The following is a 27,274-nucleotide window of genomic DNA, read 5'->3' as shown; positions in this document are numbered from 1 at the left end:
AAATCCACCAGATTTAACAGACAAACTCTACCATTCACAATGCAGAACTAGGTAGGATTCAGGGTTTGGAGGTCACCTACATCTTTATTTATGCGGTCCATAATAATACGTTCCATGGCCTTACAGATGAGGCTGGTCAGGCATATGGGTCTGTATTTCTCCAGGTTTGTAGCTAGGCCACCTTTGTGGAAGGGAATAACTGTAGCTGTTCTCCATTCTGCAGGAACAACACCTGTGATTAGGCTATGATTGAAAAGTGTACTTAGTGGTGATGCCAGTTCATGTTTTAGCCTGTTTAGAAGACAGCCTGGGATATCTTTTGGTCCCATAGAGGTTGTGTTTTTTGTCTTGGACTGGGCTTTGAGGACCTGTTCTTCAATTATGTAAGGTGGGGGGTTGTTGCAAGTTAGGAGGGGAAAGGGAGTGAAATTTTTGCCAAACCTATCCACTAGCAAGTTTTCTATCTCTGTGGGGTCGGTATGTGTGATACCACGACCACCAGTTCTGCATATGTTTGAGTCTTACCCTTTAGGTTATGTACGTAGCTGTAAAAGGCCTTATGGTTATCCTTGGCAGTACTTGCTACATTTCTCTCAAAGGAGCTCTTGGAGGATTTGACAAGTTGTCTTATTTGCCTGTTAAGGCTGAGGAGGGTACTTTTCCATTGTTGGCTCCTTGTCTTTGTGTACTTGGACAGCAACTTTTTTGCATTTATTGTCGAGTTTTGTTGATGCTGGAAGTCCACCATGGCAGTTTGATTTTACTTGGGTGTCTGGCTTTGATTCTATCTGATATAGCCAAATATATTCAGTTATGCAAGTGATTGTCAGGGTATTAGTGTAAGATTCGGCACAGTAACCTCTTTCAGCTTAGGGTGAGGATTAGAATGCATTTATACCTTCATCTAGGAGGGTATTGTTTGCCTTGCAGAAGTTTTTTTGATTTCACCCTTTGTGAGTTCTGGTGTTGTTGTCAGTTTGAAGGTGACTGATTTGTGCCAGTTTTAACTAATGAATGTCCAGTAGTTGCAGTAGTGCACCTGTTTGACATGGCGGTTAGGACCAAATCCAGAATGTGTGTTCCTCTTGTCAGGGTATGGACAATTTGCTCCAGGAAGTTGAATTTACAAATTCAAGAAACTTTTGTGCTAGCAAGTTTAGGCTAGAGTAGGTTTCCCAGTTGAGAGAGGGATAATTGAAATCCCCCCATATACACTATATTCAGTAAAAGTTGGACTGCCTTCAGTTTCAGTAAGTAGGCTTCATGGGTGTCGTGACCCATGGAGGAGGATCTATATCTAGCTAATACTTGAATGGGGGTCTTACCCACTGTAACCTGGACCTGCAGTAATGCCATGGAGTTGTCCGGTCTAACTAGATGGGAGGTGAATATCTTTAATATAGACTGAAACACTGGCTCCTTTGGTTTTCACCTGCTCAGTTTGCTGTCTAAAGTGTGGAAGGGATTGTAACCTTGCATTGTGGGGTACACTCTGAAAGGCCTTAAACCAGGTTTCTGTGAGTACACAGAAAGCTACATCTTCTACTGATAGAAGTTCTTCCAGGGAGTGCAGTTTTTGGTTTACGCTCCTAGCATTTAGCAGCAAGAGCCTTATTTTTTTCTGATTGGTTAATTTCACGTTGGTAATGTTGTTTTTGAGAACTTGTCTAAAAAAGGCACTCAGGGGAGGGAAACAGTCTGCCAGCAGCCAAAAACCTAGGGGTGTCAGGTGCACGCCACCTTTGGCAAAGCAGTGAGGTTTGTCAACCATGGCTTCCCAGGCAGGCAGGAACTGGATCCCCTTGGAATGACACCAACAACTAAGCCAATTATTGAAATCAACCATTTTTTGTGTATACTGTGGCATCATTCTAGGTGAGGGTAGTATGCTGCTCTAAGCTAAGGACATATCTGCCTGGGACACATACTCAGACAGCTCGACCATGTCTCTCTTCAAATTGTCCAGCGAGGTACGTCTCAATTCGTTCACACCGACATGAACTATGACAGAGTCATAACGGTACTTGCTGCTGGGAGACCTGAGTGCATGTGTGATTTTGTGAATCCTGGCACTGGATAGGCAGCTGAGCGTGACTTTCTCCTTGTCCAGCCTGGTGAGTGGGACATCTCTGTGTCTCACTATTAAGTCTCCAATTACTTGGTTTTTGAGTGTTACACCTTATGGCTTGGTGGGTGAGACACTGGTGTTGGTGTGTCTCATGGGTGCTGTGCAGACTGTGTTAACTGTAGCAGACTTTTGTTTTGGAGGTCTCTGGTGTTTCAGTATGTTTTTTGAGAGAACACCCACATATTTGAATTTAAGTGTTTTATACGTACTATGTGTTTGAGTAGTGGTATGTGCATGAGTAGTGGTACTATGTAAATATGTAGTGGTTGGTGAGTTGACAACCTTCTCTGTGTTAGTGTTTCGAGTGAGAGAGAATACAGATTCTAGATTCTTAGTGTAAATACATCTCTCGCACTCTGTACTAGATTTTATTAGTAGAGGGTTGTCTGTGTACATGAGGCAATTGCTATGTTGCCTCAAGAGACCCAAGAAAACAAGACTGGCAGGAGAAACAAGGGTAGCCCAATTGTCCATAATGCTTGGTTGACGACTGCTGTCGCTACAGGTCGCTTTGTCAGAAATTATTACAAAGGAGGTCATGAATGGATATTTCTGCCTGGGTTTTAAGGGAAAATTTGTTGACTTTAACTGTCCAGCTTTGGTGCACAATTGCGCGACAGTGTGTGGTGCTGCATGACACACAAACAAGCAGAAACGATGCAGGGCCCAAATACCAGAAACTAAAACTTGAAAAAAAACTCTAACAAAATTCAAAAGAATCATTGAGGATGCTTATTCCAAGCCCTATACCATCCTCCCTTTACCAGTCAGGTCCCAATCAACACAATTCTCTCACCAAAGTGCAGATAGGCCTCTTCCAATCCAAGATGGCCTGGTAAACATACTCAGAACAAACCACTACAAACAGTTCCAGAAGCAGCAGGCCTGGATCTGGACTGTGCTACAGCTACTAGCTATCCTAGTTTCAGCGGGAAACACTAGAGAATATTTAACATAGCAGACAAAAAAGCATTGAGACACTGAAAAAATGTTTAAAACAGCAGAAAATCAGACAGAAGCTCTAAAGAATGACTTAAACAGTTAGCAGGTCTGTTAATTAAGTACTGCTTGGTGGGAAAACCAGAGCAGGCAAAACAGTGAAACAATACCAGTAAATATTTGACAAACAGTGGAAACAACAAAAAAGCTTACTAAACAGTGAAAACAGCAATAACATTTGATTTTAGAGGCACAGTGTAGCAGACAATTGCAGTATAACACTGTAATTTAGTAAACAGTAAATAAATACAGCATAAAAGTAGGCAGCAGGCAATAAGTGCAGCAAATAGTATAAATACGCAAAAAAAAACAAAAACAGGCAACTTATGCTTTTTTGGAAGCTCAGAAGCCTTTAGTCATCTGGTATCTCAACTCAGAGTTGTGGCTAAAACTGGCAAGTATAAATATTTTACTTCTTTGGTTATTATCCTGTCATTCTCAACTTTCAAATACTTAAGAGTATTTGCAGCCATAACATTTGAACTTATCATTTTTATTAACCTCCTTCTTCTTAAACATATAGTTCAACTTATTCTGGAACTTTTCTTTAAAGCACCTACCTTTTTTCTTAAGAAGCACTGGTGTTTCCCCCAACTATCCTTAAAGTATTTGGGAATCCTCAAAATCTTCCAAATGTCCCTTCCCAATTCTTTTATTTCAGTTTCATCCACTGGAGTACTTAAAATGATGGCACATTCATTATTTGATTTTTTTGAAGCACGTCTAATAGTTAAAGTAGTGCCAAGAAGGCTAAGGGTTTTAAGAATACCCTCAGGAAATTATTTACCTAAATCTAAATATATAGCATATACAGCTGTTGTGTTTTAGATAGCGGGAGCACTCAGAGAGCTCCACTTTACAATATATGAGCATTCTTTGTAGTACTATTTGTGCAATTATGAAGTATTTAATTGTCATGTTTGTATAGAAAGCTCAGCCTGAGGAAGTTTTGTTAGATGAAAGAACTTTCAGAGTTCAAAAAAATGTGTTCAACAGTGATTCTTTGTTTTTTGTATTCCATTATCACTGATTGTTTGATAGGTTTTGAGAAATTTGTATCCAATAAATTTATGCAATATAAGCTTACATAAAACTTACCTCATCAGCTTCTTATAGCCACTAAATTCTAGAATGATGATATGTAAAACACTGAAGATAAGGGCCATGATCAGTTTTGGCAATGATGAAACTCGCAAAAATATTGCAAGTGTGAGACAGCTAACAATGCAGGAAAGGAAAGTGTAATGTGGAGTGTCACATGGCTTCTCCGTCATAGTCTCATTAACTCCATCAGGGGAAATGATTATTATTGAACTGCTAAAGTTTGTCCTCCATATCCAAGGCAAGCAGATCACCTAAAAGGTAAAACAGACAAGGTTACTGCACTAAAACTGTTTTAATGCAATGTACACATATTAAGTAGCATATACAGTATGGGATTTAATCTGCATAAATATCAAAACAGTCTGTTAATTAAGAGGTAGACAAATATCTTCTAGATCTTTGGATATCCCACCTGAAGCAATGAAACCTATCCAATGCAGCATGAGAAACATATATTCACTTCATGTTAAAGAAAAAATATACTTGGTTCAAAATAAAATTAAAACCTTGTGCAGTCCCTAAACAGTATCATATTAGTTTGTCTTTACTTACAGAATCAATGGTCACCCAATAGAAATCATTAGTATCTGCTTAAGCAGTTGGCCTAAGATAATAATCTAATAAGAAATATCTCCTAGAGCATTTCAAAAAGAAAACTCATCAACTGACACCAGGACTTAATATGGGCATACAAGGCTGTTTTTTTTTAAATTAAAGTATGTATGCATATATGTATGTATGTACAAGATTAATAACTGACAGGAATAAAAAAGAGGCGGACAATACATCCAACTATGCCTTTTGCTTCTGCTGAGAGACTGAAGCAGGTGGGTGGTTTACTGTTTAAGTCAATAATAAGTAACAATGCTATATATGTTGTCAACTTAAATCTATAATGTCTACAGTCATATTGTACACTTTTGAAAAATTCACTTGACAAGCCCAAGTGTTCTAGTTCACCCGTAAAAACAGACACTTGTGCAAACTTGGACAGACTGTTGAAGGTGACACTGGGAAACTGTTTCATTTTGATGCTTGGGCAAACTTGGACAGGCAGCTGAAGCGTCTTTGGGGGAATGTTTCATTTTGGTGCTTGCACATACATGGAAAGAATGCTGAAGGGATCTTTGGGAGGAAATGATGCTTGTGTATACATGGACAGACTACTGAATGGGGTCTTTAAAAGTATTAATTCATTTTAGTGGATGTGTGTACACTGACAACCTACTGAAGGGATCTTTGGTGGAAATGCTCCATTTTGGTTTCACTGAAGTGCTTGTGCATACATGGGCAACTACTAAAGGGATGATAAATGGACAATGTATGAGAGGAGTCGGTATTTATATTGCACTTAACTAGCCATATATTTTTATATTTTTGTCTGATTTTTTTGCAAACAAAAGTGGTCTCACCAAAAAAAAATTAAATCACTTCTACCAGTCAGGCTTCAGCATTTTCATTCAACCCATTTCTTCCTTCTCATACGCATGATTATGACTGAGTCCCTGATCATAACCAATTTACTTTATGTTTGAGACATGGATGACAAGAAATGCATTTTGAATGTGAAGCTCATGAGGTGAATCTTTGCATCTATGTTGAAGACACAATAAGATTTATTTTTATTTTATTTATTTATTTATTTTATTACGACGGCGCAGTGGTGCAGCGGTAACGTCTCCTCACAGCAAGAGGTTCTCCTGTTAAATTCTCAGCTGGGGTGCCTTCTGTGCGAAGTCTGCATGTCCTCCCTGCATTCGTGTGGGTTTCCTCCTGATGCTCCAGTTTCCGCCCACATTATAAAGACATATGTCTGGAGCGTTTCTGCCCGGGCCTCCGCTGAAAATTGGCTCGTTCCACGTCGGACTTTCCCGGTTAACAAATATAAAATAAAATTTATGATCAGTGAAAACAATTCATAATTCTTTGCATTCCATGGAGCTTTACCTGCCCCATGCATGGCCACGTAATACCAGTTACAGAAAAAAGTAAATAAGCACAAAGTGTGTTACCACGTTTTTAGCTGTGAAAGCTGGTAAGACACTTTGAGCTGTTAAACAGACAACAGGTACAAATAAATTGTTCCTCTAAGGAACAAATGTCCTTTAAATCTGTTAGGCACTTTGTTCAGCCATATTTGCATTTGTAGGTGTGACAGAGCAAACTGTTTAATAGCTTTTCAGCTGTATTTTCCTTTTGCCACTGTTCTTTGCTGTTAATTACTAACATGAGGTACCTTTCTGTTGTGAGAAAGGTGCTTAAAAAGATTTTTTTTTCATGTTTTTGAAACATAATGTTGGTGTTCCCATACACTACATAGTAGCAATAATGTTTTAAATTCAATAATGTTGAATGTATATTTGTTAAATGAAATAATATCTTGCATTCTGTTTTAAATGGGTTCATATTACGTTATCAAAAGATAACATAATTGAACGCTCAAAATGTTGAAACGGCCGCATATCAAAGTTTTTATTGTGGGGGGCTGCGCCCCCACACCCCCAGCTAAATATATATTCCAACTCCAAGATCGCACTATAGTGAGGAAAGGGCAAAGATCCCAATTTTCCTGGTACTGCGATCCCACAATGTGATCTTCGAAATGCAGCCGTTTCGAAGTTCTGAGAATTTGATTACATTATCTTTCGATAACATAATAGGAACCCGTTTTAAATAGGCACTAAATTCAATGCTTCAGTCTTTGATTTTTTTTCTTCAGTTCATAAAAATTGCTAATCACTTCTAAAGTGTTACCAGTCAATATGTAATGTTATTGCACAGTAAATATTAAACAGAATAATTCTATTTTAAAATGATCTACAAGTGCCCCCAAAGCTGATCATTGATATTCACTTGCTACTTTGCTATGGATGCAATCAGTAGCATAACTATGGCAAGGCAAATAGGACATTCACCCTGGGCATTATCTTGTCCAGGGCAGAATTTCTTGATGTGAAATAAAAAAAAATACACAAATTCTACAAATTTTATTTATTTATTTCTCTTCACCAGATGTCTGATACACTCTAGAGTACTTCCTGCTCCCACTTACATAATCTTGGTTGGGCACCACCCCAAAAGATACTGTGATTGGCTGTTCAGGTTTGGGCTGTGCCGAGGTGCCAGAAAGTCAGTGTCTCAGGCTATATCATTGGTGCCCACAGCAATCGATTCAAGTTTCAAAAATGCTATATCCCTCAGCTTGTGTGGGTGAATTTGATGTGTTGGGGAGAGATATAAGGGCAGAGAAAAATAACAAGTCTCTCAGTTAAGTACGGTTACTTACTAGTATGCTTCTTGTACATACTTGGACAGACTGCTGAAGGATTATTGGGGGAAATGTTTTACTGTAGTGTTTGTGCAAATCTGGACAGACTGCAAAAGGGATAACTGGGGAAATGTTTCATTTTGGAGCTTGTGCAAACTTGAAGAGACTGATGAAGGGGTCATTTGGTGGAAACATTACATTTTGGTGCTTATGCAAACATGGACGGGCTGCTGAATAGGTTGATGGGGGAAGCATGGCATTTTGGAACTTGTGCAAACTTGGACAGACTGCTGAAGGGCTCATTGGGGGAATGGTTCATTTTCGTGCTTGTGCATACATGGACAGAATGCTGAAGGGATTCTTTGGGGAAATGTTTGATTTTGGTGCTTGTGCATATATGAACAGACTGAGGGATCTTTGGCTGAAAATTATTTATTTTGGTGTCATTTGAGTGCTTGTGCACACATGGACAGATTACTGAAGCAATCTTTGGGGAAAATTATTCACTTTGGTGCCTGTGCATACACGGTACTGAAGGGATCTTTGAAGGAAATGTTTCATTTTGTTGCCATTGAGGTGCCTGTGCATACATGGACAATTACTGAAGGAACCTTTGCGGTAAGTGTTTGATTCTGGTGCTCGTGCATACATGGACAGACTGCTGAAGGGATCTTTGAGGAAATTACTCATTTTGTTGCTTGTGCACACACACACACACTGAAGGGATCTTTGTGCAAAATGTTTCATTTTTGGTGAGTATGTATAAATTGACAATTTACTGAAGGGGTTGTTGGAAAAAACTGTTTAATTCTGGTATGATCTAAGTACTTGTGCATACATGGGCAAACTACTGAAGGGATTTTTGGGAAATATTTTTCATTTTGGTGCTTGTGCTAACGTGGACAGACTACTGAAGGGGTTGTTGGAGTAAATGTTTTATTTTGGTACTATTTTAGTGCTTGTACATAGTTAGACAAACTACTGAAGGGAATTGCCATAACAGGTGGAGATAGAAAGCAAACAATGCAGTTAAACTGCTTGATAAGCATCATTGCATCAAAGCCAAGCACAATTTTAATGTATATTCTTGATTTTAAAACAAGGACCTGGCAAATCCTTTCTCAGAAGATTAACCCCCTTGATGAGCAGGCTCACTAACATTTAAGTGTTTTGCGGTGGGGTGGGCAGGCTTCCCTGCACCCTGGCTGACTCACTCACTCCCTCCAAATTTATATTACTAGTCTAATCTTAGTCAATGAAAAAAGTAACATATGTTTCTCTTATGAAAGCAGTTTTAGGAGAGCATCTATCTCAACTTCACAGCACAAGGAGTCTGGACAAAGCTTAAAATAATGGGGTCAAAGGCCCAAAAATAGGGACAGGTTTTAAAAACTGCTCTTCTAAAATTTAAACTTAGAAACTTGCTACAATAGTAGGATTTATGTTGTACATTTTCTGAAAAAATGGATGTCTAAAACATACAAATGTATGCCATTATTTAATGAATTCAGTCCTCACTGATTTGCCAGAAACCACAAATGATTATGAGTTGAAAATCTAGACATTCTGCCAAAATCTGGACAGTTGAGAGGTATGATGGGCCAGGGTTAAGTATTCAACATATGATGCTTAATAAAGTCCATTTGTTATCTGGGTGAACCTAAGGATAACAATAAATCAAAATTGGCTTTGTCAGATCAAAAATGGGGGCCTACATGTATTCTTTATTCTTAATAAGCTTGTCCATGTCTCCACTGGAGTACCTTGAAATAATCCTGATTACTGCAGATTTGTAAATTGTGTTTCCCAAATTATTATACTGAATGTCTGTGCCAGAAGCTGGTGTAGGGCTTTAAGAAACATTTCTTCTTCCTTTGGTGTTTAAGCAACTGAACAGTATTATAAAAAAGGATAGATATAAATAATGCTTTATACAAAGTTATTGGATTTGATATTTAGATTATTATTGGCTTTTTATACAATTAAAATGAAGCTAAATTTATCTCAGATACTCCCTTTATTGATGACTAGCATTCAAATTGGATATATACTTATCGTGGTTTGTTTTGTGCAGTAACAAAACTGGTGTGTGTGTGTGTGTGTGTGTGTGTGTGTGTGTGTGTGTGTGTGTGTGTGTGTGTGTGTGTGTGTGTGTGTGTGTGTGTATATGTGTGTGTATGTGTGTGTGTATGTGTGTGTGTGTATGTGTTTCCAAGGAACAATTTTTTTTCCCAATGATATTTAATTTCTTCTCTGCCTTACTTGCTTAAACTTTGTATTTATCTTTATTAGTTATGTTTGGGGGGGGTCATTTTATCATTTTATATAAGGCACTTGGAGGTACAGCTTATGTTGTCTAGTACAGCACACCCCTGTTGATAAAGAGCAAACATACTCAGTGTAAATACCTGGTATTGGGTATCTTATTATGTAACTGGGGCATACTAATAGCAGGTGATAAATCACATATTGCTGTGTAGATCCAGCATTAACTGAAATAACACTATTGAAACATTATTACAGGCAGCTGTCAATAAAATCTAAGCTTCAGATACAAACAGTATGGCAATGTGCACTAAACTTTTTGTGCAGTATACACACACACACACACACACACAAACAGATATAATAATATTGAAGAGACAGAAATTATATTTTAGTTGCTTGTCTCTTGGGTTTTGATTTTTCTATCTGTGCCACAGCTACAGTTATTTCTGTGTTGTACTTCATATTTACCAAGGTCTTATTAGTATTATTTGTTATGCTGTTGTTGGCATTTGGACTGTACTTGCAAAGAGATGTGGATTTTTTTGAATTCTGCATTATTTTTTAATATCTATATGATTTCTTTAAATTGCTAAAGCTGTGTTGTGTTTGGTTATGTATGACATGAAGTTAAGCAATTAATTCTGAAAATGCTTTAACACATTGAATACAACTGTTTGGACATGCATTTGAGCCTCTTGGTCTCTTATGTTTTTATGAAATGTTGTTAGCTACTCCTCCCTGCAGTGATTTGTATACATTCAAACACAACTTAATTTTCACATGTCATAGTGATTGAATTTAGTTTGATTTTTTGTATATTTTTATCCATGCCCTTCCTTTGCATGTATTCTTTCTAAACTTTTCAAGGACTGAATTTACAGTTTTTTACATCAAAAGTATCTACTACTATGTTCCTCTGAATTTGCCCTTTCAGAGAGTTTGAGGTCTTGCATAATCAGCAGCATTTACCACCATCACTGTATCACAGAGTTGGGTTCGACCGCCCATGTTTCTGTGTTGTCTTGTGACTACTTGACATTCCAGCTGATTTCAGAAATGATGCAGTATCTTCTAAAATGTTAATCTAACTTGTCTGTGATAACTATATCTCTACGAAATCTGTTTAATGTAGCTTTAGATACAGCATGATAATAGAGCTATGGGCAAGATAATAGCTTTGAAATGCTCCGTAAAAGTAGCTACAAATGCTATATAATCATCTAACACAGTATCCCTATTCCTTTCCACGACTGTTCTCCTCACTTGTGAAAGTAATGCATATATTGCATACTGTTCTCTGCTTTCACTAGAACGCAAATCAACACATTTTCTATGTAACTAGTCTGAACGAGTCTGTTATTGCTTACATTTGTCATTTTTATTTGTGGAATATTTTGTATTTTGTCCAGGCTGAGCCTGAAATTGGTCAGTACTGATCAGTGCATTACCCTGTTAAACAAATAAGTAAATAAATAAACAAATAAATAAGCAAGGCAGTTGTGTTGACAGCAAATGGCAATCAGAACAGTATAGGATCTGTGATTTCACAAGATAATAGATCAGTAAAACAGCATTAACAAATGTGCAATGCAGATTTGCTCAGGTACAAATGAAATTGTAAACAAATGTTTGTGTCTTTCGGCTTTTCCCGGTTAGTCGCCACAGCGGAACTCTGGTCCGCTAAAGATTGGCAGTAGATTTTTACATACTGGCTTGCCAGACCTAACGCACAACCTTCAGCTTGGCGAAGGCGCCCATTCACGCATGTTGCTACACAGAAGACGCCTAACTGAGAATCGAACGGGCAACATCTAACTGTGAAGCGACAACGCTACCTCAGCACCACCACCGCAGTTCTGGAACTGTAAACAAATAAGATGTGATAAAATCCATGGATAAGTATGTCAAAGCTGCCCATGGAAGAAAAGATCAAAAGCACTTGGAAACCAAATTCAAGACATTTTTTTATACAAGGTACTGTCAAGGCATCAGAAGATGTTACGTAATAAAAAATATGATTAAGCATTATCCAGAGAAGCATGCATGCTTGATAGAAGATAACAGAGATTCATTGGGTAATACCACAGTTCCCAAAACAGAAAAAAAGTAAATATTTAATTTCAAAAGGCACATTAATAATGACATACAGATGCAACTATTGAAGGATAACAAATGTACAGCTGGTCAGAGCTAAACTAATCATTAAAGAACGAAATACATTTTTTTTCAAGGAAGAAATAAATTATGCCTAGGACTACATTTTCAAAAATGACAGAATAATAATTCACTGTAAACTGAGAAAAATCATATTTTATTACACTAACGTGTCAGGAAAGAAATACAGATATAATGCTTTGGGCAGAAATAAACCTTAAGAGCAGCAAGCAGTGCAGGATTGTAGTACCATTTGTAATGCACGACACAACAACAAGCCAAAGGAAGAGACGATAAACCAATTCCAGGCTATCTATTTAGCTGAGAGGGAACTGATTTGTTCCATTTATGAAAAGCCATTTATCTCAGATATGTAAGTCATTATTCCAAGTTCTTCAAAAATCAAACTCACAGACACAGTAAGTGCAATGATGATGTTGGCATTTGGACTGTACTTGCAAAGAGATGTGGATTTTTTTGAATTCTGCATTATTTTTTAATATCTATATGATTTCTTTAAATTGCTAAAGCTGTGTTGTGTTTGGTTATGTATGACATGAAGTTAAGCAATTAATTCTGAAAATGCTTTAACACATTGAATACAACTGTTTGGACATGCATTTGAGCCTCTTGGTCTCTTATGTTTTTATGAAATGTTGTTAGCTACTCCTCCCTGCAGTGATTTGTATACATTCAAACACAACTTAATTTTCACATGTCATAGTGATTGAATTTAGTTTGATTTTTTGTATATTTTTATCCATGCCCTTCCTTTGCATGTATTCTTTCTAAACTTTTTCAAGGACTGAATTTACAGTTTTTTACATCAAAAGTATCTACTACTATGTTCCTCTGAATTTGCCCTTTCAGAGAGTTTGAGGTCTTGCATAATCAGCAGCATTTACCACCATCACTGTATCACAGAGTTGGGTTCGACCGCCCATGTTTCTGTGTTGTCTTGTGACTACTTGACATTCCAGCTGATTTCAGAAATGATGCAGTATCTTCTAAAATGTTAATCTAACTTGTCTGTGATAACTATATCTCTACGAAATCTGTTTAATGTAGCTTTAGATACAGCATGATAATAGAGCTATGGGCAAGATAATAGCTTTGAAATGCTCCGTAAAAGTAGCTACAAATGCTATATAATCATCTAACACAGTATCCCTATTCCTTTCCACGACTGTTCTCCTCACTTGTGAAAGTAATGCATATATTGCATACTGTTCTCTGCTTTCACTAGAACGCAAATCAACACATTTTCTATGTAACTAGTCTGAACGAGTCTGTTATTGCTTACATTTGTCATTTTTATTTGTGGAATATTTTGTATTTTGTCCAGGCTGAGCCTGAAATTGGTCAGTACTGATCAGTGCATTACCCTGTTAAACAAATAAGTAAATAAATAAACAAATAAATAAGCAAGGCAGTTGTGTTGACAGCAAATGGCAATCAGAACAGTATAGGATCTGTGATTTCACAAGATAATAGATCAGTAAAACAGCATTAACAAATGTGCAATGCAGATTTGCTCAGGTACAAATGAAATTGTAAACAAATGTTTGTGTCTTTCGGCTTTTCCCGGTTAGGGGTCGCCACAGCGGAACTCTGGTCCGCTAAAGATTGGCAGTAGATTTTTACATACTGGCTTGCCAGACCTAACGCACAACCTTCAGCGAAGGAACGCCCATTCACGCATGTTGCTACACAGAAGACGCTCTAACTGAGAATCGAACGGGCAACATCTAACTGTGAAGCGACAACGCTACCTCAGCACCACCACCGCAGTTCTGGAACTGTAAACAAATAAGATGTGATAAAATCCATGGATAAGTATGTCAAAGCTGCCCATGGAAGAAAAGATCAAAAGCACTTGGAAACCAAATTCAAGACATTTTTTTATACAAGGTACTGTCAAGGCATCAGAAGATGTTACGTAATAAAAAATATGATTAAGCATTATCCAGAGAAGCATGCATGCTTGATAGAAGATAACAGAGATTCATTGGGTAATACCACAGTTCCCAAAACAGAAAAAAAGTAAATATTTAATTTCAAAAGGCACATTAATAATGACATACAGATGCAACTATTGAAGGATAACAAATGTACAGCTGGTCAGAGCTAAACTAATCATTAAAGAACGAAATACATTTTTTTTCAAGGAAGAAATAAATTATGCCTAGGACTACATTTTCAAAAATGACAGAATAATAATTCACTGTAAACTGAGAAAAATCATATTTTATTACACTAACGTGTCAGGAAAGAAATACAGATATAATGCTTTGGGCAGAAATAAACCTTAAGAGCAGCAAGCAGTGCAGGATTGTAGTACCATTTGTAATGCACGACACAACAACAAGCCAAAGGAAGAGACGATAAACCAATTCCAGGCTATCTATTTAGCTGAGAGGGAACTGATTTGTTCCATTTATGAAAAGCCATTTATCTCAGATATGTAAGTCATTATTCCAAGTTCTTCAAAAATCAAACTCACAGACACAGTAAGTGCAATGATGAGTAATGTCTTAAGATCTATATTACCAATTTACAAGAAGTCTTATGCTGTCGTATCTGAGAAAGGTCTGTAAAACACTAGACAGGAGATCAAAAATCTGTAATTGAATAGGAATTTAGGCACAACTTCCAGTCCACTGTTCTGAGCCAAATGTACAAATGGAAAAGACTATCCAAACAGTGAAGAGTATCATGAGAAAGAGCAGCAGCAAAACCTGATAACCATCTGAAATGTTGGGACTCACTAGAGCGAGTCTAGAAACATGGAGTCTGAATGGCTGAAAAATGGACTCAAGTTTGAGATGGCCATTTCTCAAAATATTCTCTTTTCTCACAGGCATGGCAACCTCATTGTTGGTATGTATAAGTTCATGGGGTGTGTGGGGCATCAGGGTTGCAGGGGTTTTCTCCCTTCAAAAAAGAAGTTTAAAGATGGAGAGCGATCTTTGAGATTCACTCTTCTCCCAGGTTTTTGGTCTCTTTTTTTCATCTTGTTGGCACTCAGCATTTCAAGTGCTGACATTTCAACAGGGAACAACAAATATCATCTTTTAATTCTGTTACCTACTTCTGCTACATTACTAGGACAAGAAAGTACAGTTGTGTACACTTACCATAAGTGTAGATGTTCGAGTGTATTCACTGTTGCAGTCATCACACTTGGGTTATCTGCCTGCAGGTAGCCCTCAGTTGGCCCGAATACCAGAGATTTAGCATTTCTGCGTCGGTTGCTGTCACTCCAGGACTGACATCAGGTTGTCAGAGGTATAAAACAGGCAGCTGACACCATTGCATCAGTTTTTCTTGCCCCGAATGTCAGGAGCCCCCCAATAGGGAGCTAAGCTATGGTGGGAAAATCACCACCAGTAAAAAGTAAATGCCAGTAAAAAGTAAATGCCAATACCCCTGCAAGGGGTGAGTAATATACACATAGAGGAGAGCAAGAGAAGTGGGCTGGAAGGAGGGAAACCAGGACTCCAACAGTCAATACACTCAAACATCTACATTTATGGTAAGTGTACACAACTTTACTATGTTCTTCATGTTTCACTGTTGCAGTCATCACACTTGGGTTGATTCCCACAGCTGAAGAAAGGGTGGAGGCAGTCAAGAAGAGTTTGGGCTGGCTAGTATGCCCTGCAGGACTGCAGTTGCAAATCCCACCCTGGATTTGGATAATATAGGCAGGTGGTAATGCTTGGTGAATGTGTGCACAGAACTCCAGGTAGTAGCCTCCAAAATGTCCCTGGTAGGGACTCCCCTGAGGAATGCTGTAGAGGTAGAAGTTGCCCTAGTGGAATGTGTTCTGACCCCCTGAGGGGTTGGTTTCCCATGGTGTTTGTAGCAGAAATGGATACAGTGTGCTATCCATTTGGAAATTGTCTGTTTTGAAACAGCCTTGCCCTCTGTCCCTGGTGCAAAACTGAGTAATAACTGGTCAGATTTCCTGAAGGGCTTAGTCCTATCCAGGCAGAATCTGAGCTGTCTGTGCACAACCAAGGAGTGCAGGTTCCTTTCCCCTTTATTTTGAGGGTTAGGGAAGAAGGCTGGCAAATGGATAGATTGGTTGAGAGCCACACTGGACACCACTTTAGGCATAAAGGAAGGATTAGTTCTGGGTACCACGGCTGGTGGGGTCTATATCACATAGTCGAAGTGTCAAAACTTCGACTATGTAAATATCGAACCCAAAAGTTCGAAAACTAAATACTCCGAGCACTCAGAACAGCGATTTTTTTTCCCATGGAAAAAAAATTGCTGTTCCGGTATAAAACGCTAAATACTGTTTCTAATGTGGGGGGCTTCACCCACTACACCCCTCCCCAATGTGGGGGTCTGTGCCCCTACACCCCCCTACTTAAATATACCAACTCCGAGATTGCACCACAGTGGAGGAAATAGCAAAGCCATGGAACTGGCCCACCGAATTCTTTCCCTGAGAAAGAATTTGATGTTCTGCGGCTTCGTTATTTTTAGACTTTGAACTTCCCAGTTCAAAGTTTCGGCATTCGGACTTGTGCTTTCGGACATATGATATAGACCCAGGCTGGCGTGGCCAGTCTGGGGCAATCAGGATTGTCCTTGGTCTGTCCTATCTTATCTTGAGCAATATTCTTGAAAGAAGGGGCAGAGGGGGAAATGCATAGCTTGAGAGGTTCACCCACTGGAAGGATAGGGTATCCACTTTCCAGGCCCTGCTGTGAGGTGCCCTGATGCAGAATTTGCTGAGCTGGTGACTGCAGGGGGAGGCAGAGAGATCCACCTCTGGGGTCCCCCATTTCTGAATCAGAAGGCGGAACGTGCTTAGCTCTAACTGCCACTTGTGTGGATCTAGGAGATTTCTGCTTAAGTCATCTGCCAGTGAGTTTTGTTTGCCTGGCAGGAATTGAGCTTGCAGATGGACCTGCATGTCCAAGGCTGTGTTCCACAGGGCAATGGCTAGCCTGCAGAGTGGGTAAGAGTAGGTTCCCCCCTGCTTGTTGATGTACCACACAACTGTAGTGTTGTCTGTTTTTATTAGCAGGGGTCCTGGTGAGAGTATGGATCTGAAAGCTGTTAGAGTGTGCTGAACAGCTAGCATCTCTTTTTATTTTGATGTGCAGATGAATTTGACTTGGACTCCAGTGGCCCTGAATGCACTTGTTGTCCAGCTGTGCCCCCCAGGAAGAGTCTGATGCATCTGTGGTTAGGGACTTGGTGGCCTGGGGTTGAATAAAGGGAAGTCCCTTGTTGTGGTTGCATGCTGCTGCCTACCAAAGAAAATCTGTCCTTAGACAAGGTATGATAGGAATGGCAGTTTCCCGGTCCTGAGAATGTTGGCACCAAAGACTTTTTAAGTACCACTGAAGTTTCCTCATATGCAGTCTGGCATACGGAATTAGTAGTATGCATGAGGCCATAAACCCTAGGGTCTGCAGGATTTTCCTTGCGGATAGCTGGGTTCTTGTGGCCATTTGAGTGAAGCAGTCTATCACATAGGCTTGTTTTTCTGGAGTAAGGAATGCCATCTGGGATGGTGTGTCCAAGCTTGCTCCCAGGAATACAATCTTTTGACTGGGGACTACTTTTGATTTATTTTCGTTGATGGTGTACCCCAGGGAGGTTAGAAGGTTTTTTGCAAATGTCAGGTGCTGCAACGCAACAGCATTTCCTGACTGCTTGAATCAGGCAGCCATCCAAGTACAGGTAAATTTGAAATTTTCTGCAGTAGGCAATGGTGGGAGCTAAACATTTTGTGAATACTCTGGGAGCAGTGGATAAGCCAAAGGGAAGTGCAGAGAACTGATAATGCATAAATCCTGCCCTGAAGTGTAGATATTTCCTGCATGAATCCGTGATAGGAATGTGCAGATAGGCTTCTTTTAAGTCTAGGGTGGCTAACCAGGCATCTTTGGCCAGCATAGGAAGAAGCTGCTGCAGGGTGAGCATTTTGAATTTTGGTACCACCAGGAAGGTGTTTAGAATGGAAAGATCTAGGATTGGGCGCCAAGTGCCCTCTTTTCTGGGTACCAGGAAAAGTCTGGAATAGAAACCTTGATCTATCTGTTCCACAGGAACAGGTTGAATTGCCCTTATGGAGAGCAGGAATTGAACTTGGTTTTGTACCTCTGCCCACTGGTTTGGAGGAAGGTCTGGGAACCCTTTTGGGGTTGGCAGTGAGTGGAAGTAAAATATGTACCCCTGGGATACAATGTTGAGGACCCATCGGTCTTTGGTGATGGAAGTCCAGTTTTTTGCATGATGGGCAAGTTTTCCTCCTAGGGGCATGAGCAGTTGGGCAGAGGTGGGGAGTGGAGTTGAGAAGTCATTGTGAATTCTTTCCATAAGGTGGTGGCTTAGCACACCCTGTTTTTGAAGTGGAGGCACTCCATTGCTTATATCACTGCATACCCTAAGAATGTAGTCTGGGGGGGGGGGTCTGTTTCCCCTGGGTCTAGTTTGAGATGGCCTTGAGGGGGCTGGAAAGGACCAATGTTTCAAGGGGCAATGTCTATTGAATCTAGGAGGCTGTACTTGCAAAAAATCTGTGACTGTCTGCATAGATTTAGCTTTTTCTTCCGTCTTTTTAAGAACTTCTTCTGCTTTGGTGCCAGATTGTCCTTGTTCAAAAGAGCATCTAGTAATTTAGATTTGACATGATCTGGCAAGGTCTGCTCCTTAAGCCAACCATGCCTTCTCAGTACAGAACCAGTGACTGCTGCCCTGCAAGATGCTTCTAGGGTGTCAAAGCAACATTGCAAAGTATGCTTGCTGACTTGGCTTGCAGAATGCATAAGCTCTTGTAATTCTTTATTTTCTGCACAGTCTGTAAAGATAGCTATTTTTTGCTTAATAAGTTCCATAATATGTTGTTGGTACTTCAGCATGTGAAACTGACAATTCAAAGCCCTAATGGTGAGAGTTGCAGAGGTGTATACTTTCTTACCCCATCTGTCTAAAGCTCTAGAATCCCTGTCTGAAGGGGTGGGATTCTTAGCTGTAGTTGCTTTGATACCTTTAGGCCCCTGGGATATGACCTTTGGGTCAGCAGTAGGATTTTTGAAAAGGAATTTGTGAGAGTCAGGAACTCTGTAGTACCTGTCTAGTTTCCTAGGAACAGGGGGTAAAGTATCAGGAGTTAAACTGGATTCCATAAAGACATCATCCACAACATCCAGGACTGGGGGTATTGCTAAAGGCCTATGTTGTGGCAAATCTAGAAATTCTCTGAGTCCCTTTTTGGACTGAGGTTAGTCTTGGCATTCCCAGTGGAAATGCTCTCTTAAAGTATGTAAGGTTTCACCAAAAGAAAAATCCGCTGGAGGAGAAGCAGAGGGAATGGATTCCTCTGCATCTAAATCTTCATAAACAGATAAAGGCATGTCTTCATATAAGACAAGCACGCCCAAATTAATTTCCAGGAGGAAGAGCAACCAGAAGTATCAACACCAATTCTTTTCCATAAAACAAAGACTTGGAAAACTGTAATAGACAGTCCTGCAGAGAAAGAGACCTTAAGATTGTTTCCAATAGCAAATAAAATTATAGAGCAGCAAGAAGGTGCCAGAAATACAACCCTGTAAAGCTGAAATACTTTGGTGACTGCATCTGGATTTACAAATATTTTACACATTCTGTGTAAGTTAGAAGATGAAGAAGTTGTGTGTTCAATTCCAACAGTTGGTAGTTGGATTCATTTTCCAGTGCTTCAGCTGCAGTACAGCAGAAGGGTGGGTTGCTGCACTCTCGAGTATACTGTCATTTTGGATGAGACATTAAACTGAGGCCCCATTTGTGCTTTTTTTTCCCCCTGGGGAATTGTTTTGTATTTTATCTGGGGTGAGCCTGAAATTGCTCAATGTTGATCAGTGCACTACCCTAGTAAACAACTATAAGCAAACAAAAAGTAAATATATATATATGTATATATATATATATATATATATATATATATATATATACACACACACACACACACACACACATGTATATTACCACACAAACTGTAAATCAATTAACATTTACATTTTTTACATTCATACTTAAAATTATTTACAAGTTATCAACACAAAACAACTTAACTAAACAGTTCAATTTCTTCATTCTTTTTCCTATTTGTCCTCTATCTTACCACCCTTTCTTCCACAACCATCTTCTTATTTTAGCTAACATGTCCTTTCATTTTCTTGTTATACAACAAATTCTCACAATGTTTTTGCACAGCACCCATTATTGTCACAAAAAAGCACTTTATCCCATTTATCAGTATCACATTTCTTTACTTTATCATACTTTCCATATAATATCATATTCATATTTATACATTTAAACCCTTCCAATCCATTTTCATTTTTAAATTTTACTTACTTTGCTGCTTTATCATATCTACATTGAACACATTTTATTTAATCCATCACCTTATATTTCATATTCCCTTTAACTGGTAATTTGTCTAATAAAATTTTCCATAAAGACAACAATTTGCTTTATAAAAAATAAAAACCTTTTCCTTCTGTCTGTTATTGTGTTTTTCAACTTCTTTAAATTATTTTTGTGAGTTAAGAAACACACACACAGACACACACAAAAACTCTAATTATATTATACCATTCATTTATTTTCTTTCCCCATCAACCTCACTTACTTTTAACTTTCATAATTTCATTTTGTCATATTCTTTTTCTTCCACCCTGTCCCATTTTTCTTTTCTTTTCCCTAGTTTTTCTTCCCATATGTTTTTATATTTTTCATATAGCATCTTCCATTTCATTTCTTTTTATCTTTCATTTACCTTTAACATTACTCAAAATAAATTCACAGATATTAAAAACACTGCAGGATGTTTTAAATTCAGACCACCTTTTTTCTTTGTTATAAATGATTCCTCTTCTCACCGGGTTCAGCTCCCCCCCAAATATGCTGTTTTTCCTAATACATTCAGCATATATGTGTTTTCAGTAATAATAAGCAAAAACTGTTCTACCAAGCTAACATTCTTTATTTGTTCAAGTATCTCTCACCATTGACTTACTGCACTTTTTTTACTCACCAAATGTCACTCCAAAAATCTGTTTCATTTTTTTTTTGTGAAATATATTCCATTTTTTTTTAACTCCCCAAACCTTTTACACTTCATTTTATTCAACCTCAGACCAGCTTTTTAAATAGCTTTTTGATCTTTATCATAACCTCAGTTATCTATCTCATCTTTTTGTTATTAGAACTAATTATCAGCATATATATTGGTCATATAACATTTTCTTCCGTCTTACATCTTGCCTGTCTCGTTATAAACATGTCAGTACTTCTGCATTCATTGCTAACAGATAAGCATATATTCATTGGGCCTTCCTGTTTTACGTCTCTCATCTTTTTTCCTATCCAACCATGTATCATAACTTATACCCATGAAGTTTCATAATATTTCTTTATTACATTAACATTTTTTTCCTATGCCATATGCTTCTAAAATCTGTGACATTGTTTCATGTCTCATTTTATCAAAGACACTAATATGTCACCTATCAGTTTTACTTCATTTTCTTTTAATAAAATTTCTACCACTTCTTTCAGTATGATTAACATTTCTTTCACCTCTCCTCTTTTTATAGCATAAATCACTTTTCATACTATCTCATCCAATACATTCTTTTTCCTTTTTGTAGTATTTTCACAAATATTTTATAGTCAACATTCTCTAGTGTCACAGGCCTCCAGTTTTTTTATATCTTTTCATTCATCCTTTCTCCATGTGAATTTCAGCACTACACCACATATATATTCTCCCATAATACCTACCTTCATCAGTTCATTTAATATATATTTTTTAAAAACATCCCTTTCACTTTTATTCATTTTCTTATAATAATTTATACCATCTAATCCTGGTACTGACTCATTCTTTTGTTATATCATTTTCGTAAAAAAAAGTACTTTGCATTTTCACATTTCAGAATTATTTCACTTTCCATTCTTCTTGTCCACTTATTTCCTCTTCTTATTTTTACAATATGTTCCACCACGTCCATAATGTTTTCTTGTTGATATTCTATATCTCCTTTATCATCTAATATAGCACAAATCCCTCCTTATCTGATTTTTTTACTTCTTTTCCTAAATAAGGGGAACCTCCTTTTTCTTTCCTTTCAAGAATATCTGCCTATGTAGCATCATTTTTAATTTATTTCTACTCTTTTCATACATCTGATTTTATATTTCCTTTATTTCTCACTTCATTTTTCTATCATTTTCTCTTAATTCAGTAAACTTTCTTTATATCTCATCTAATTTGTTTTATTTATTCTTCATTCCACTAATTAATATCTTTATCCTTTTTCTCTCCTTTATTATTTCACTAGTTTTGCCTATCCTGGCTCATACTGCTCTATATCTAAAAACTGTACCGTCTGTACTCTCCATTTTATACGTTCATTATCTTCCCATTTCTTTCCTCAGATTACAGTTAAAATCTCCTACCATCATGATAGATGTATTTACTAACACAATTTCTTAGGATTTCTTTAAACAAATGTTTCTGTCATATTAGCATAGACGTGTGTGTGTGTGTGTGTGTGTGTGTGTGTGTGTGTGTGTGTGTGTGTGTGTGTGTGTATATATATATATATATATATATATATATATGTATATGTATATGTGTGTGTGTGTGTGTGTGTATATATATATATATATATATATATATATATATATATATATATATATATATAAAAATATGAATAACTCTTATACATTTCTATCTTATTCTCATATCACGTATCCTCAAACCATCCTGGCACTACTATTGATATATCTAAAATTCTTATTTTTTCACTTTTTTATAAGAATTCCTATTTCAGAACATCTCACTTCCCACAAACAAAATAATTTGGCCCTTCTATACTGCATGTATCCTTTTCTCTTTTTTCCACCTTTGTTACATTTAGTATCTAGCAAGCAAAAAACATCCATTTTTTCTTCTTTTTTTAAACCATACCTCCACCACCAAACCTCTTACATCATTTCTAAGTTATTCACATTTAAAGCTAAGATTACTGTTATTTTTTTTTCCTTTTTATGTTACGTATTTTACTTCCAAGTCTTATTTTTTTCCATTCCCAAGTCTCCCACCAAATAACTATTCAATGCCTTGTTTTTGTTTGCTCCTACCTTCATTTCTATGTCTTCTTCCACTTCACTTCCAAGACTGCAAATATGTTTTTCCTGCATATTAACAACCTCACGTTGAACTGTTAATTCTTCTGTAACTACTACCTCATTGTTTAACATTTTTTTCAGTATTCACTTACCCTATGCCACCTTCTCTTTCAACATCTTCTGTAGTAATATTTTCTACTGCTTACCTTTCTGAACTTTCCTCTTCATCTACTCTTTCCATTTCTAATATAGGACAGTCAAACAAGAAATGTACAAAATCTTTACATTTTCTATTAAAAGGCTTGCAGTTTTTGTTGTGTGTCACCACATTGGCCACATCTTCATTTGTTACAAGCTAATACTAAATGATTTTCATCTCCGCAGAAATAACATGCTTTCTATCAAATCCTCTCCTACCATTCACAGTTATGTTGAATGTTCCCATCCTTAACATCCTTTCTTACCCACACTTCCCAGCCCACAGTCCAAACATTTATTTTATCACATACTTTTCTAAACGCATGTACTGTACTACATAGCAAAAGAAAAACAGTGTTTCATATCTGGAGTCCAAAATTACAGATTTACTTTAATTTTCAGTCCCAAGCTCTGAAATAGTTTTTCCATGGTGCTACAGTATTTCTTTTTTTCTGTCTTATAGTTTTTTTTCAGCAAGTTAAAGCTTTCACTTCACAAAACTGCTTAGCTTCTAAATTAATTAATGCTCATGTCTTTAATGTTAAACTTTAGTGGCAACATATAATTTTTCAGAATTACTACTTAAAAATCTTCCAATTATTTTTAATGATTTCCTTAATAGCCCTAGCATAAATAATTGGAAGATTTTAAGTAGTAATTCTGATTCATTGAAGGAGGTAGTTGAGGTACCTGTCTTTGTCCAAAAAAGATGTAAAAGTGTTAAGAATTATTTTCACTCAAGATTAAGTGTAAAAGTGTTAATACCAAGGGAGGGATATTTAAATGTCATAACTGGAGCTTTTTGTGATTATGTTTATACAGGTGTAGAAGAGTTAAATAATAATAGGACTATTAAAATTAAGGAAAGATATACATGTAAATCTAGATGTGTGGTATATTTAGCTAAGTGCATGTCTTGTGACTCTTTTTATATAGGGTGAACAACAAGGGAACTATATAAAAGGATTTACAAACTTAAGTATGATACTGCAGCCCAAAACATAACAATGCTCTAAGCAAGCACTTCAAAACTAATAAAGGTAAGACATATTTAAGGTTTGTAGTTTTAGATCAAATAAAGAGATATGATTTAAAGTTAGATGCAGAGGATGAACTAGGGTGAATGGAATATAAGTGTCAGGTGGAGTTAGATGCTTGTTACCCCCTAGTTTAAATAACAAGGAAGAGTTTGTAGAGTATTTGAAAAGGAAAGGGTTAAAACATTAGGCTATTAGCTTGTTACATTTAATGAATTGTGTGTTATATAAGAGATGTTCTCTTTCTGTTTTATTCAGTCTGATGAAATTCAGTGTGTGAACGAAAGCGCTTACTAAACTGAAACTGATATTTTAAAGTTTTTTTATTAAAGTTGTTTCATTTGGCTTCATGCTGTTTTTTTATTATTATTTTTGTAGTTTGCAGTGTTTAGTATGTTTGCATTATAAAGCAATTAAGACAAGAAGCATCACTGTTAGAAGAGTACAGAAGAGGGAACAGATCAACAAAAACACTTGGAAAGAGAAGTGATAAAAACAATGCACAGTATTAGAACAGATCAGGATCTATCATGCAGTATCCCAACTAAACTAAAAATCTCAGCAAAGGTGGAAAAACTTAGAAGATATGCAGATAAATATAAAGCAAAAATACAAAATAAGCAATTTATTGATAATCCAAAAAAAGTTTTATAGAGAATTGGGAAACAATGTAAAAGGAAAGTACAATTGTGTACACTTACCATAAATGTAGATGTTAGAGTGTATTCACTGCTGCAGTCATTACATTTGGGTTATCTGCCTGCAGGTAGCCCTCAGCCGGCCTGAATATCAAAGTCTTGGATTCCTGTGTCGGTTGCTGTCCCTTCTTCCATGATGTCAGGTCGTCAGGGGTATAAAACATGCAGCCGACGCCATTACATCAGTTTTTCTTGCCCCAGATGTCAGGTGGCCCCACAATGGGAAGCAATTACATGATATGGTAGACCTCCATCAAAAAGCAAATACACCAGAAAGCTTAAAACAAGAAGCAAAGGTAGAGCCAAGAGAGTCAGGGGGCTGGAGGGAGGGTAACCAGGACTGCAACAGTGAATACACTCGAACATCTACATTTATGGTAAGTGTACACAGCTATACTATGTTCTTCATGTTTCACTGTTGCAGTCATTACATTTGGGTTGATTCCCCAAGCTAAGGAAGGGGGGAGGAAGTTAGAGAGCAATTGGGCCAGCTATTAAGCCCTGCAAAACTGCAGTGGCAAAACCAGCTCGGGATTTAGAGAAAACAGGCATGTGGTAATGCTTGCTGAAGGTATGAACAGAGCTCCAGGTAGCAGTTTCTAGGATGTCCCTGGTAAGGACTCCTCTGAGAAAGGCTGTAGAGGTAGATGCAGTCCTGGTGGAATGTGATCTAATCTCCTGTGGGGTAGGTTTTCCATGGTGCTTATAGCAGAAATGAATGCAATGGGCTAGACATTTAGAAATGGTTTGCTTTGAAATGGCCTTCCTCTCTGCCCCTGCAGCAAAGGCAACTAGCAGCTGTTCTGATTTTCTGAGAGGCTTAGTCCTGTCCAAATAAAATCTAAGTTATCTGTGCACATCCAAAGAGTGCAGTATTCTCTCTCCTTTGTTTTGTGGATTCGGGAAAAAGGTAGGCAAATGAATGGACTGATTTAGAGCCACACTAGACACTACCTTGGGCATAAAGGAAAGATTGGTCCTGAGGGAAACTCTGTCTGTATGGAAGATAATGTAGGGCTCCACTGCCATGAGGGCCTGTAATTCAGACACTCTTCTTGCTGAAGTGATGGCGAGAAGGAAGGCTGTTTTCCAGGAAAGGAATTTCAACTCTGCAGTAGCAGCTGGTTCAAAAGGAAAGAGAGTGAGCTTTTCCAATACAAAATTAAGGTCCCAGGCTGGAGTAGGGGCTTGCCTGTGGGGGTCTTAGATTTTTAGCCCCTCTGAGGAATTGCTTTAACGGGGGGAGAGAAGAGGGGTGGATCAGTATTATAATGTGCTCAAATGGCAGAGGCATGAATTTTAATTGACGAGAAGGATAGGCCCCTGTGGAGCATTTCTGTTAAGTACTGAAGAATGTGAGGTAAGCTGGGCACCGTAGTACTTATCCCCTGAGTCTTGCTCCAGGAACAGTATCTTTTCCACTTTCCAGCATAGGATTTCCTAGTACTAGGTCTCCTTTCTTCCAGAATGACATCTGGCACCTGCTTACTGAGAGATGCTATTGGAGAGCTCAAGGAATTAGCCAGGCTGCAAGGTTCAGGGTTTGAAGCTGAGGGTGCAGAATCTGGCCCGCCTGCTGGGACAGCAGGGAAAGAGTCTGACGTGGGTTCCATGGATCCAGCAGTATCATACTGCACAAGAGGGGGTACCAGTGCTGGCGAGGCCAGTCTGGCGCAATCAGTATTGTCCTTGATCTGTCCTGTTTGATCTTTAGCAGAACTTTCGAGAGGAGAGAGGGGGAAAGACATAAACCGAGAGGCTTTCCCAGGTAAAGGACAAGGCATCCACTTTCCAAGCTTGACTGTGGGGAGTCCTTGTGCAGAATTTGTCCAACTGGTAGTTCTGAGGGGAGGCAAACAGGTCTATCTCTGGGGTCCCCCATTTGTTCCTCAAGAGGTTGAATATTTTTGGTTCCAGTTTCCATCTGTGTGGGTCCATGAGATTTCTGCTTAGGTCATCTGCCAGTGAATTTAGCTTGCCTGGCAGGAACTGAGCTTGTAGGTGCACTTGGTAGCTCAAGGCTGTGTTCCACAGAGCCATGGCTAGTCTGCAAAGAGGGTAAGAGTGGGTTCCCCCCTGCTTGTTTATGTACCACATAACTGTGGTGTTGTCTGTCTTTACCAATAATTGGCCGGGAAGGATGTGGTCTTTGAAGGCTATCAGGGAATTCTGAACAGCTAACATTTCTTTCTGGTTGATATGCAGGTGCATCTGATTCGGGTTCCATTTGCCCTGAATGCGCCACCCTGCCAAGTGAGCCCTCCAT

At 38.1% G+C, this 27,274-nt stretch overlaps 1 protein-coding gene across 1 annotated transcript in view; it reads right to left on the bottom strand.

Annotated features, from left to right (window-relative positions):
* Nucleotides 1-4,221: 4,221 nt before the first annotated feature.
* Nucleotides 4,222-27,274, bottom strand: part of ADCY1 (adenylate cyclase 1) — a 1,911,278-nt gene continuing 1,888,225 nt past the window's right edge. The window contains exon 14 of the mRNA XM_044065602.1: nt 4,222-4,482. Within this exon, the coding sequence (XP_043921537.1) occupies nt 4,222-4,482 (261 nt within the window). The remainder of the gene's footprint in view (nt 4,483-27,274) is intronic.

The sequence above is a fragment of the Protopterus annectens genome, chromosome 3.part0 (genome assembly GCF_019279795.1).
Source record: "Protopterus annectens isolate FY-2018-M chromosome 3.part0, PAN1.0, whole genome shotgun sequence".
Lineage (NCBI taxonomy): Eukaryota > Metazoa > Chordata > Ceratodontiformes > Protopteridae > Protopterus > Protopterus annectens.
The sequence above is the reverse complement of the archived record's forward strand: the minus strand, read 5'-3'. Positions and strand labels throughout refer to the sequence as shown.